Source organism: Pelobates fuscus, chromosome 12 (assembly GCF_036172605.1).
Source record: "Pelobates fuscus isolate aPelFus1 chromosome 12, aPelFus1.pri, whole genome shotgun sequence".
In the NCBI taxonomy this organism is placed as follows: Eukaryota; Metazoa; Chordata; class Amphibia; order Anura; family Pelobatidae; genus Pelobates; species Pelobates fuscus.
The window spans coordinates 68812097-68826829 of NC_086328.1; the positions used below are offsets into that span (position 1 = coordinate 68812097).

Here is a 14733-nt window from a genome sequence, read left to right on the forward strand (position 1 = left end):
CACCTTCGGGGCCTAGGTAGAGCCGGTCGTCCTGGTTTCCGTCTGTCAAGTGCACTGGGTAGTGGTCCTAGTTCCCTCTTCGGGAGATGAAGTCGATCCACGGTGTCCATGTCTGCAGGTATCGTTCAGTGGTTCCCTTCAGGGATGCTGTGAGTGTCTCCATCCCATGGATCTCTTCCACCTTGTCCATCCACTGTTGGCGGTTAGGGGCCTGTGTGGTGCGCCATCTGGCTGGGATGAGCAGTTTGGCTGCGTTTAGTAGGTGTTTCGTGAGTGATTGATTTGTTTTGTATCTCGATATGGGCATCTCTGTATGATGGAGGAGCATCTGAAGTGGCTGTAGCTGGAGGTCGGTATCCAGGATTTCCTTGATCTGTGTGTGGACCTGGGTCCAATACGGAACTATTTTTCTACAGGACCACCAAATGTGTAGGTCCATCCATACTGCCTCCTCGCATCTCCAGCATAGATCGGAGGCGTCACGGTTCATCCGGTGAAGCCGCTCAGGGGTTCTATACCATCCAGTCACCAATTTGTAGTTGAGCTCCTGGTGTTTTGAGCTCATAGAGCTTTGGTGCGTAAGTATGTGGATTTTCGTCCACTGTTGTTCCGTAAGCGTGACTCCTGTCGCTTCCTCCCAGCGTGCCATTTATCTCGCGGGTTCAGGGCGGACTGCCGTTTGTTGCAGAGCGCATAGTGTGGAGACACCCCTGCTCAGGTGCGTGTGGGCCCTGCAGAGTTCCTCGAACTCAGTCAGGCTCCTGTGAAACAGGCATCGTCCGCTATGTGAGGTGTAGTATGCCTTTATTTGGAAGTAGCGGAATCTCTCTAGACCCGTCAGGGCTCTATCTGGTATGAGGTCTGGGAGTTGTTTGAGGGCGTCTGCCGTACACCATTGTTGCATGTGCGTGAAATCCGTTGCTCCAAGCGTCTTGATATCCTGTGGCTTGAGGCCCCCAGCTACATGGGTATTGTGGGTGATTGGGGTCAGCGGCCCTGGTGTCGTGGTTAGCAAGAGTTTGGTTCTTATGGAGTACCAGGTCTGCAGTGTCGCCCCTATGAAGGGGTGGGTCCGTGTCTGCCGCCAGGAGTGTCTCCTCCGTCTGCACCAGCTCCATGCGTATCCATATTTTGTCTGTCTTCAGTGCATGCCAGTCCACTATGCGGTGTAAGTGTGTTGCCCTGTAGTAGGTTAAAATTGAGGGGAGTCCCACTCCTCCTTGCGCTTTTGTCTGCTGCAGTTGAGCTCTCTTTAGTCTGGGAGGCTTAGATTGCCATATGAATCCGGAGATGGCTGTGTCAATGGTGCGGAAGAACAACGTCGGGATTCGTATCGGAAGTGTCTGGAAGAGGTACAGCAGGCGCGGTAGGAGGTTCATTTTAATAGCGTTCATTCTGCCAAACCACGACACACATAGGCCAGCCCAACGTGTTAGGTCGTGTTTCAGCGTGAGTAGCATTGGGGCAAAGTTGTGTGTGTAGAGCTGTGTCAAGTCCGTAGAGAGCCATATCCCCAAGTATTTAAGTTTCGTACTGGAGCGGAGAGAGCGCCGTTGACCTGCACCCTTGCGGTTGGGGTCGTGTAAAGGGAGAGAATCCAGGTCATCAGGTGCGGTCCGAAACCCATAGCCTGTAGCGTGGCCTCCATATACCTCCAGTCCACCCGAGCAAAAGCCTTCTCCGCGTCGGTGGAGAGAAACACGAGCTTCTGTGCGGAGCTTCCGGCGGCGTGAATGATGTTTAATGCACGTATGGTGTTGTCCCTAGCCTCTCGGCCAGGGATGAAGCCAACCTGGTCGGGGTCCACCAGTTCCGGGAGCGCCTACCGATGCGGGTGGCCAGTATCTTCATGAAGAGCTTTAGATCCGCATTTAAAAGCGAGATCGGTCTATAGCTGGAGCAGCTGGCTGGGTCTTTGCCTTCCTTTGGGATGACAGCTATCATCGCTGCGTCCTTCCTTCCAGTAGGGAGTTAATGCCAGTAAGGAATCTGGGCAGCAGCACATCCCCAAACTCCTTGAGATATTTGACCGGCAATCCGTCCGGACCTGGGGCTTTGTTAAGCTTTGATCCTTTCAGTGCCGCCTGTAGCTCCTCCAGCGAAATGGGCGTTCCCAGCTCCTCTGCCGCCTCCTGGCTTAGCGTCTTAGTGACATGCTCCCGCAAGTATTAATAGTGGAATCCTTCCGGGATTTCTATGAGACCTTATACAACCTACCCACCGTGACTACCCCAGAATCGATACCCTACGGTGTATCGATTCTGGGGTAGTCACGGTGGGTAGGTTGTATAAGGTCTCATAGAAATCCCGGAAGGATTCCACTATTTTATCCGGCATCTGGGTTGTTGTCTGTTCTTTAGTACTGATTTTGGTGATGTGACACATGTACCTCCTCCTTTGGAGCATTCTGGCAAGTAGGCGGCAGCATTTATCCGAGTATTCATAAAAGAAGCGGTGGGACCGGCGGATAGTATATTGCAGTTTCCTCTTTCGCGTAATGTCTTCCTGACGTCCAGTAGGGCCTTGTAGTCCTTTTCTTGCCAACAATATTGCGACTCCAGCTTTTTTGGCTGTTTGGTGGTTTGCGAAGAAGCCCTGGGCGTATCTGGTGTCTCTCAAGTTCGGGTCCCGGTCCCCACGGAAGTGGGTTTCCTGTAGGAACGCGATTGATACCTGTTCCGTCCACAGGGTGCGTAGCAGGTGTGACCTCCGTTCAGGAGCGTTCAGACCTCGGACGTTGTTGGACCACAGCCGGAGAGGCACAGGGGCGAACCCCGATCCCATGACGGGCGCTGGGATGGGGGAGGGAAAGAACGGTGTCAGGTCAACACTGGGAGGGGGCTGGGTTTGGCCGTGAGTGTAGACCCGTTAAGGGGTTTACGTAGACTTGACACCTGTGGTGGGGGCGTCGTGCAGGGTCCCGTCCAGGGGTTGTTCCGCACTCCCTCTACCAGTTCGGGGAGGATGTCCGTCTGTGGGTGCCTGACCTAGACTGCACCTGTGCAGGAACTGCTGTGTTTATTGTTTACCCTGCTGCCAGGTGATAAGCAGGTTTATGGTGTGTTCTCAGTGAGAGCGGGTCTACAGTTTTCGTGTATGTAGTGTGGTTCCCTGTCCCACCCCCCTGGCCGAAAAGTAGTTATGGCTAAGGAGGCAAAAAATGTCCGGAAGCTGAACATTGGTACGGGGTGTCAGTATCGACTTGTGGTCCGTCGTTGGTATGGAGAGCTGGAAGTCGTTAGGGTGGGGTCTACGGTCTCCTTCGGGCCCTTTCCAAGTTACCCCAGGTGGGGATCTCCTGGTCCTGTGGCTCTCTTTATCGTAGGTAGGGTGGGCATGGGTCCCTATTCTCAGTCGTTGGGGTGCAATGAAGGGGGTCGGGGCCCGGTCCTCCGGTGCAGGGCGACCTTTGGGTTGTGGTGACTACCTACTGCTTAGTGCACTTGCTCAGGATGGGTCACTCGCTTCAGTGTCTGCTATCGTAGGTCTGTGCGGCCTACAGTGCCCCCAGTCGCTCCCTCCTCCAGGCCTCGTAACTACTCTGTCGTGGCTGGCAGGGCTCCCTTGGTTCCCCCCCTCCCTTGCGGGGACAGGGCCCCCGGGGTCCCCGTCGGGCGGCTCCTTGCATGGTTGCCTACCAAACCCTCAATCCTAGCTAACAATATCACTCCGTCCCATGCTTAGGTACTCCCGGGTCCCGACCTTTCCCCCCCCCCCGCACACCTCCTACAATCCCTAATTAAGCCCTTCAGGCCCGGTTGAGGGAGCTGATCGCAGCCCAGGGAAAATAGATGCGTCCTGAAAGTAGCAGTAATCCATCTTCTCTGCTACCGGCAAGCAGGCCAGGTCCCGCCCCGCTCCAGGCCGCCCATATGCCTCTGCGTCTCCTACCGCTTTGCAAGTGGGGGGAGGGCACGTCAAGATGGCTGTTCATTGCATCGCCCTCTGCTTGGGCCATTGTCCCTTCCCGCCAAAGACCCTGCACCCCTCCCCAACGTGGATCACATTCCCTCCCCTCAGTGGTGCAGATAAGTGCATGTGCCCCATGCCGGGCTTGTTTATATATGTCTGACTTTGTGACAGCCCAAATGCGGGGGGGGGGGTGCCCGCCCGCTGTGACCTGCGTTCCCCCGGTGTGCAGGGCCTTCCCAGTTAAGCAATGCGGGAAGAGAAAAAAAAAATAATAATAATCATTGTTTGTTTTGCGGGCTTGTTTGTCACCCTTCCACCCCCTTGTCAGTGCTTCCCTTCCATATCCCACCCCAAGAGTCCAGGTGTGCCCAGAGCTACCTGGGTGGTCCGGTAGGCCCTAGTGTCCCCACGTCCCCTGTGTGTATATTGACTCACCAGTCTCCCTGTAATCCGACTCGGCTTGAACCGAGCTATTCTTCTGGGCCGTCTGGCCCTCCCTATCTCCTCGGGGGAGCTCTCCCACTGATAGATGCGTCCGTGTTTCGGATGGGGGCCTTGGGATCCCACCGTGCCGCTATCGCTTCCTCCAGGATCCGGTTGCGGACACAGGGCTGCGGTAGGTTGAGTGCCCTCTTCAGGCCAGCGAGCTGTCAGCCATGTGTGGGCGTGTTTTACCTGCAGGCTGAACGGAAATCCCCAGCGGTATGGGATCCTTTTTTCTCGGAGGGTGCTGGTGACTGGTCGCAGCGCTCACCTGGCGTCCACAGTCAGGCTAGAGAGGTTGTGGTATAAGGACACGTCGGAGCCACGGAACTGGATGGTGGCCGTACCCCTGGCGGTTGCCATGATCTTCTCTTTCAGGTTGCAGAGGTGCAGGCAGCACACCACATCTCTGGGGCTTCCATCCTGCTGCATCGGCCCAAGTGCTCTGTGCACGCGCTCCAGCTTAAGCTCATCGGGTGCCTCTTCTCCCAGTATTTGCCGAAATAGCGCTATCAGTGTGGCTTGTAGCGGTTCTGCCTACGCCTCTGGCAGCCCGCGGATGTTGTTGCGTTGGCTTCTGTTTTCAAGGTCTTCGACTTGCCTGCGGAGGGTAAGAAGCATATTCCCCTGTCTGGTCGCAGCCACCTCCGCCGCCCTGTGTTGCTGCTCGCTTCCGCGGGCCGCCACCTCCACTTCCTCCACCCTTTGTTCCAATGCGCTCAGGTCTTTGCGTAGGCCTGCTAATTCCTCCCACAGGGCCGCTCGCATTTCCCGTACCAGGGTGCCCGTGTCTGCCTTGGTCAGCATTCTCTCGGAGATCTGCGTGAGCTCCGCTCGGATCAGCGTTAGGGCTTCCGCTTGTTCGCTGCTCGGCAGGGATTCCCCTGTACTCTCTGAGCTCGGAGAGGCCGGCGCCATTTTGTCGGCGTGTGAGCGGCCTCGCAGGTCCGATAACGTTGCGATGTATTCATCCATCGGTCCCGTGTTTTGCCTTGGGGAGCTGACTGCCGCCGTCCCCGAGACTGATCGCTTCTTATTCCGGACCATCACCTCTCGTTTTAGGGCTGTTGGTTGCTATTTTATCGGCCAGGGGTGCGGAGCTCCTTTACCGAGCGTCCTGTACCATGCTCGTCCAGGCCACGCCCCCGTCACCTGCCTAATTTAAAGGGGGGGTGGACTAGCTGAGTTTCGTTATCATTTGGTTTAAGTTCTGGCTAATAGGGCGGAACTCTGGTGAGTTATGTGTTAAATCTCTGGGGGTTTAAAGACCGGATATGTTTGGTTAATTCTCTGGGGGCTAAAAAAACAGAGATGTTTGGTTATAAAGTTAATACGTGATGCTTGTATTATTTGTAAACTAAATAAAAGACCACTGCCTTTTCAGCACACTTCTGAGTCTGTGTTTTATTTATTGTGTTTCTGTGCCTTGTTATGCTATGTGTCAGTCTGACTTAACCCCTGCTGAGCACATGCCGAAGATTCTAACTAAACCAGTGTTTGTCCAAAAACGAATGCCCAAGTCTAATGTCTAGTAGTCTGACTTTATTAGATTGTAACACCATGTTATCTAGTAATTGCAGCTGAATGGTCAAAAACAGTAGTCAATGTGATTTTAATCCTTTAACTTTCATTTAATGTAAACAAGAAGTGAAAATTCGGTGAAATGTAATTTATTTTAACATGACATACAAAGTTTTTTTTTTTTTCTCTAATTTGTCTTTCTTTTTTTTTTCTCTGTCTGAGCAGCCATGTTGGGTCAGACTCTACTGTTCTCGGACCGTTGCTGCTGCGATTGCTCTGTGTAACACTGCAGCAGCAAACAAATTAGGTTGAGCAGCAGTTATTTAGAGAACAGTAGAGTCTGACCCAACATGGCTGCTCACTTTCCTGTATGTTACATGCTAGTAGTGAAGCAATATAAGAAAAATACACAATTTGTGTTCTACCATATGTAGCAATGATTCTTGACCGCTGTGTCAAGCCCCTGAAATGATTCTCTGTGTCATTTTAGTGTGTCCAAATAGGTAGACAAACTAATTATGAGGGCCACAAGGGCATGCCCATACATGAACTGTACCAGCACTGCTTATCCCAGTGCAACATATATGATCAAGGATATAATTTTTTAATTGTAGGGTAATACCTTCTTGGTCCAAGGATAAATCTGACTGCCATTCTGTGGTCAAAATTTATTTTTTTTCCTAGTTTGTTGCAAAATTGGGAGTGTTTAAAACTGTGTTTTTGCTTTCTTTTGGCTCAACAGAAAAAAAACGATGTGAGGAAGGCTGAACTAGATGGATACATGTCTCTTTTCAGCCTGTGTAACTATATAAACCGAGAGAGTTCTGCTTCAATTTATCTAACATTTATTTTAATGTTAATAGTATTACATTTGAAGAATGGGTCACCGTGTCACATTCATAATTTGGGTCCCAAGAACAAAAGAACCACTGGCACGTGGCCTGATTTGACCATTTAGTTGAAGGACACTCTAAAATTCATTCATCTTGATATTGACCCATTCAAGGATTCTTGTGTATGTCAACTTGGTAAATATATTTTTTTCTAGCAAATACGGGTACCTATAATTTTTAAGTGGTAAATGTATTTATTTTGAATCACTCAAAGAGCAACAGGTTAATGATCTGGCTAAACCAACAAAAATACATTTTTAAATTTCTCAAAAAACATGTTCGTTCTTACAGATGCCACAAACCCGGACAGCATTAAGAAAGCTGTGAAGAATGTGGAAGAGCATCTGGAGGGCTCTGGGTTGAATCTTTTGCTGAACAATGCTGGCATCATGTCGCACGTCAATCTTGATAATGTGGACTCTGAGGACATGATAAATGTATTCAAAACTAATGTAGTTGGTCCCATGCAAGTGAGCCAGGTAGGGGACACTTTGTTAAATTTTTTATGTACTCCTTACTATTTAACTCCGCATTTCTAAAATATGATATGTGCCACTGTGATCAAACACCTCGAATTTTGCTTAGCAAACTCTTCTGAAGAAATCAATACCCCCGATGCTTGTGGCAATAATTTGTGAGGTTACAGTGCCATACAAGAGACATGACTAAGTTTTTACAATAAGAAAAAAAAAATTAGATGAATTTAATGGCCCTATTCTGCATAAACTGAAATGCTAAACCTACTATTTATTCTAAACATGATCTTAATCCCTAAAGAATCACTATAGGGTCAGGAATATAAACGTATTCCTGACCCTATAGTGAAAACACACAATTTATGTGGCTTGCCCCCTTAACCCCCTCAGAATGTGTTAAAACATTATTATTAACTTATTTTCAGCTCTCAATGGGTTTGTCGGCGCTGGTCCCGCCCCCTTGGTGACATCATCAAAACTGCCCATTCTAGCCAATCCAATGTTTTCCCATGGGGATAGAATTGAAACGGCTAAAATCGGCAAGGGGGGAGAGGGGCGTGCAGGCACAAACACTGTTTTGGCCAATCAGCACCTCCTCATAGAGATGCATTGAATCAGTGCCTCTCTATGAGGAAAATTCAGCGTCCTTATGCAAAGCGTGGGGAAGCTGAACGGCAGGGCTGCTTACTGTGCAGCCCTGAGCCAGGAAGCCCCCCCAGTGGCCATCTAAGGAGTGGCTTCTTGGAGGTGTCCCTAGAGGCAATGTAAACACTACCTTTTCTCTGAAGGACATAGACACTTTTCTCTGAAAAGGCAGTGTTTACGTGAAAATTCCTGAAGGGAGCTATTATACTCACCAGAGCAACTACATTAAGCTGTAGTTGTTCTGGTGACTATATTGTCCCTTTAAACCTAATCCCAAAGGTTTCCCTTGATATTGGAAGGGTATTTGAAGCTAAAAGTTTTGTGTTGCTTCCATCTACTGGCTACACCCTGTTCCAAATTATTATGCAAATTCTATTTAAGTGTCACAAAGATTAAATATTTTGTTTTTCAGTTTAACTCATGGATGGCATTGTGTCTCAGGGCTCATTTGATCACTGAAAACAATCACGGATGCCTGTGATAATTAGAGTGCCAGGTGAGCCCAATTTAAGGAAAAACTGCTAAAGGAGGGTGTTCCACATTATTACGCAGAGCACCATTTTCATGCAATATGGGGAAGAAAAAGGATCTCTCTGCTGCCGAAAAGAGTGAAATAGTTCAATGCCTTGGATGAGGTATGAAAACATTAGATATTTCACGAAAACTTAAGCGTGATCATATCTCACTATTAAGAGATTTGTGGCTGATTCAGAGCACAGACGGGTTCGTGCAGATAAAAGCACATTGAGGAAGATTTCTGCCAGATCCATGCATCGGATCAAGAGAGCAGCTGTTAAAATACCATTACATAGGAGCAAACAGATATTTGAAGCTGCTGGTGCCTCTGGAGTCCCACGGATATCAAGGTGTAGAGTCCTCCAGAGTCTTGCAACTGTGCATAAACCTTCTATTTGGCCACCACTAACCACTGCTCACAAGCAGAAACGGCTGCATTGGGCAGAAAAATACATGAAGACTAATTTTCAAACAGTCCTGTTCACTGATGAGTGGACGGCCACCCTGTTCCAACAAGGCTGCGACGTCAGCAAGGCGGTGGTGGAGTCATGTTTTGGGCCGGAATCATGGAAAGAGAGCTGGTCGGCCCCTTTAGGGTCCCCGAAGGTGTAAAGATGACCTCTGCAAAGTATGTGTAGTTTCTGACTGACCACTTTCTTCCCTGGTACAGAAGGAAGAACTATGCTTTCCGTAATAAAATCATCTTCATGCATGACAATGCACCATCTCATGCTGCAAAGAATACATCTGCATCAATGGCTGCTATGGGGATAAAAGGAGAGAAAGTCATGGTGTGGCCTTCATCCTCCACTGACCTCAATCCTATTAAGAACCCTTGGAGCATCCTCAAGCAAAAGATCTAGGAGGGTGGGAGGCAGTTTACATCCAAACAGCGGCTCTGGGAGGCTATTCTGACATCTTGCAAACAAATTCAAGCAGAAACTGTCCAAAAACTCACAAATCTAATGGATGCAAGACTTGTGAAGCTGCTATCAAATAAGGGGTCCTATGTTAAAATGTAACATGACCTGTTAAAATGTTTAAAAAGTTAAAATGTTGTTATAAGTTTGATTGAAATAGCTTTTGATTTCAGTAAATATGCTGCAAACACAACAAATGACAATTTGCAGTTCTTTACAACCTTTAAAAGTGCTTTGAAACTTACTGTGCGTATAATAATAATTTGGAACAGTGCATTGTAAGTTTTTGATGTTTAAAAAAAATACTGTTATCATTAGGAGGTTTGTTCAATAAAATTTGAATTGTACTCTTAATAGTTGATAACATGAAAATTATGCTGACTGTTATTCACATCAATTATTTAGGAAAATTAGAAAAATATAATTTGCATAATAATTTGGAACAGGGTGTATTTTCAGCATGACAGCCTTATAACTTTAACATTGAATACAGTATGCCCAATCCATTGCAATCAGTGCAACTGACCAAGCCCAGCACTGATCAAAATGCCATTGAGGTATTGAGGAGGACACACCAGGGTTGTTCAGACCCTGGAGTCTCCCAATCACCAGATCCAGTGAGAGAATCACTGTACTTCTGCTTGATCACTCAGATGCAGTGTTCTTATGGATTTAAAGGGCTATATGCAGGGCTGACTTTCATGCAGCTAATCAAAAAGTCTAGGGCCACTGCAAATGGCCACAGCTGGCAGAGGGGAGCCCTGTTTATCTATTGATACCTGGGTTTTCTGGTATGAGCATGGATTTAACCCTGTTCACACCACATTGTAACAATGGGGATTTAAATCCCTAATTGCAGCGCTCACTTTGAGCTCTGCTAACAAAGAATAGGTCAGTCTTCTTCCAATAAATCTGGCCCCAGCTGATAGTCGAGTCCCAGGCATAAAAAGATAACTGGCTTTCTTTGGTACCAGCAGGGATTTAACCCTTGCGGGTACTTTTACTGCCGTCACTATGCATTAAAGCCCTGAACTGCATGATGGCATAGACCATCATGTGGTTAAAATAAGTTCAGTAATGGATTCAGACCTGAGAAAAATAAGTAAGCAATAAAATGCAGATGTGCCTGTAGCGGAGTGTAATAGTAGAATCCACGATCTCCGCTGGTATCACAGGTAAATCCACAGTCAGCGCTGAAAAGTAAGGCAATATCCCAATCCTCCCAATAACCGGACGAAACACAGTTTGGGAGTCAACTCACTGGCTTTATTCACAGGCTTGTATATTTATACAGTTCCCCATGCAAGGGGTTTCCTGACAGAAGTTTCAGGGGATTTCTCCCATAATGCAGTGTAATTCTCCCAGGGTGCATTGCTACACGAGAGGGATACTCCCACCAAAATGGACGATTAAGTGGATTATCCCCTCATGTAGCAAAACTGACAATTCACATTAAAATCCTTTTTATAAGCTTTATACGGTACATTTAAATAACCGAACGTTCGGTAGATAGCTGGGGTCTGAGCGCATCTTTGGTGTGAATACCTCTCAGATCCCAGCTGAAATGACCGAACGCCGCAACAAATACAGTTTACATCGAAGTTCCCCTCAAACTGTCGATTATACTTGGGGGAACGATTCTACCGAATACCGGGCTCCAGAATGGTCTGGAAGTCCAGCGGTGTTTGTGTCGTCGAGTAGCCGTTTTCAGTTCCAGGCGCTCGACGACCAAACACCGCTGAAGAAAAGCTAATCCAAGATGGCCGACCGCCGCATGGTCGGTAGCCGAACGACGGCCACCTAGGAGAGCTTCTATTTACCGATTGCAACATTGTTGCAATCGGTTAACGAGTGCCACATGCTCCTAAGTGTGTGGTCTATCAGGGGAGCCCGCATTCGTCCCATGAACGGCCCGGATAGCCGCTGTTCGTCGAACGAAGTACTTGCATGCTGGTAGCTTACGGCTGCCAGCATGCGAATTACCATAGCATAGATACACAGTACATTTACATATACCACACAGTATACATAGCAAAATACACACAGCACATAGTACAGACAACCTTTCTATATTACAGTCCAGAAGTGGCTATGTTTGCCACAGTGCCAACCCTCCAAGTGAAGTGAGGTAGAATGCTACACATACATACTTAAAGCATCATGACCACTTCAAATCACTGAAGTGGTCACAGTGCTTGAAGTAACCTTTTAACCCCTTAAGGCCGCAGCCAAATGTACAAGTTGTGATCCAAAAAAAACGTAAACAAAACCTGGCATTTGCGCTACATGTCTGTCCAACCGTAATTCACCTCTTTCATATTAAATGCACCCACACTTATTATATTTCATTTTATTCAGGGGAAACAGGGCTTTCGTTTAACATCAAATATTTAGGTATGGAAAATAATTTAATATGAAAAAAATATTACAAAAATGAGAGAAAATAAGATTTTTTTAGTTCTACGTGACATTCTAACTGTGAATGTCATAATACTGTTTGCTTTTACTGCAATACAATACACATATTTGTATTCAGCGATGTCTCACGTGTAAAACAGTACCCCCTATGTACAGGTTTTATGGTGTTTTGGGAAGTTACAGGGTCAAATATAGCATGTTACATATTTCAGTTTTTTCACATTGAAATTCGCCAGATTGGTTACGTTGCCTTTGAGACCATATGGTAGCCCAGAAATAAGAATTACCCCCATGATGGCATACCATTTGCAAAAGTAGACAACCCAAGGTATTGCAAATGGAGTATGTCCAGTCTTTTTTAGTAGCCACTTGGTCACAAACACTGGCCAAAGTTAGTGTTAATATTTGAAAATGCAAAAAACTAATTTGAACGCAAATTTTGGCCAGTGTTTGTGACTAAGTGGCTACTAAAAAAAAAAAACATACCCTATTTGCAATACCCTGGGTTGTCTACTATTGCAAATGGTATGCCATCATGGAGATCATTTTCATTCCTGGGCTACCATACGGTCTCAAAGGCAACCTGGCGAATTTTAATGTGAAAAAACTGAAACACAAACCTTATATTTGACTCTGTAACTTTTGAAAACAACATAAAACCTGTACATGAGGGGTACTGTTATACTCAGGTGACTTCGCTGAAGACAAATATTAGTGTTTCAAAACAGTAAAACGTATCACAACAATTATATCGTCAGTGTAAGTGCCATTTGTGTGTGAAAAATTCAAAAAATGTCACTGTCACTGACGATATCGTCGTTGTAATATATTTTACTGTTTTGAAACACTAATATTTGTGTTCAGCGAAGTCTTCCGAGTAAAACAGTACCCCCCATGTACAGGTTTTATGGTGTCTTGGAAAGTTACAGGGTTAAATATAGTGCTAGCAAATTAAATTCCCTATAGTTTCAGCATGGGTTGTCAGGCAATTGTAATTAATAAAATGACCTAATTATGTAAAATTATTACATAAATATATGCGTACAATTATTATATATATATAGGTGTGTGTATATATATATATATATATATATATATGTGTGTATATATATATATGTGTGCATATATATGTATATAATTTTTTTTATTTTTATTTATATATAGGTATATATTTAGTGATATATACGTATATACTTATGTATATAGATATATATATTATTTCGTTCTACATGTATTTTGATATCAATATATATATATTGATTTTAAAATACAGTTAGAACGAAATTTCGCATGTTTATATATTTTTTATCTATTTATTTTGTATTATTTTTTTTAACGTATTTATATATTTATTTATTTTTTATTATATATAAATATATATATAATAAAAATTATATATATACTTAATCAATATCATTGTACGTGTATTTTGATATTAATATATATATATAATTATGTATATATTAATATTAAAATACATGTAGACAGTGTATGTATATTTATGTGTATATGTGTATATATATACTTAGATCATATATAATAAATATATATGATCTAAGTATATATAATCTTATTTTTACACTGTTTTAACGGATTTTATTTGAATTTCAGACAGCAGGGGGAGTACCTGTCATTACAGGCACTCCCCCTGCTGGCACTGCCTTGGACGGCTATGCCGTCCATGTGATCGCGGGGTCCTCGCAAGTAGGGATCGACCGATATTGATTTTTTAGAGCCGATACCGATACCGATATTCTGTGAACTTTTAGGCCGATAGCCGATATAATTTGCTGATATTCTGTACATTTACCATTTTGGAAAATAAAAACTATTTCTAAAGGTAAATGCACAAAATATACATGCCACGTGTAGTGGATGCAGTGTGTTTAGACAGGGGAGCTGTGTATGTTTGTGTAGTGTATGTAGTGTTTGTGTAGTGGATACAGTGTGTATTTGTGTAGTGGATACAGTGTGTATTTGTCTAGTGTGTGTAGTGGATGCAGTGTGTATTGTGTATTTGTCTAGTGTGTATATAATGAAAGCAGAGTGTTTGTGTAGTGTGTAGGTAGTGTGCGTAAAGTGAATGCAGTGTGTGTGTAAAGTGAATGCTGTATATACTAAATGCAAAGTGTGCGTGTTTGTGTAGTGTGTGTGTATATAAGGAATGCAGAGTGTGTGTATTTGTGTAGTGTGTGTATAGTGAATGTAGTGTGTTTATATAATGCAGAGTGTGTGTGTTTGTATAGTGTATGTATATAATGCAGAGTGTGTGTAGTGTGCATTATATAAACACACTACACAAACACACACTGAATTATATAAACACACTACACAAACACACTGTGTATATAATGCAGTGTTTATATAATGCAGTGTGTTTGTATAGTGTGTGTGTATAATGCAGTGTGTTTGTATAATGTGTGTATATAATGCAGTGTGTTTGTAGTGTGTTTGTATAGTGTGTGTGTGTATATAATGCAGTGTGTGTTTGTATAGTGTGTGTGTATATAATGCAGCGTGTGTTTGTATAGTGTGTGTGTGTGTATAATGCAGCGTGTGTTTGTATAGTGTGTGTGTGTGTATAATGCAGTGTGTGTTTGTATAGTGTGTGCGTGTATATAATGCAGTGTGTTTGTATAGTGTGTGTGTGTATCTAATGCAGTGTGTTTGTATAGTGTGTGTGTGTGTGTGTGTGTTTATAATGCAGTGTGTTTGTGTAGTGTGCATTATACACACACACTATACAAACACACACTGCATTATTATACACACACACTATACAAACACACTGAATTATATATACACACACTATACAAACACACTGAATTATATACACAGTGTGTTTGTGTAGTGCATGTGTATAATAAGAGTGTATGTGTGAGGGGGCATTTTTATTAAATAATTTTTTTATTTTTATATTAATTTTTTATATATATATATATATATATA

General features: G+C 44.7%; 1 protein-coding gene across 1 annotated transcript in view; it reads left to right on the plus strand.

The window, feature by feature from the left end:
• LOC134578665 (C-signal-like) overlaps positions 1-14733 on the plus strand; it is a 114808-nt gene that overhangs the window by 94037 nt on the left and 6038 nt on the right. Inside the window, exon 3 of the mRNA XM_063437649.1 lies at positions 7101-7288. Coding sequence (XP_063293719.1) covers positions 7101-7288 — 188 coding nt within the window. The remainder of the gene's footprint in view (positions 1-7100; positions 7289-14733) is intronic.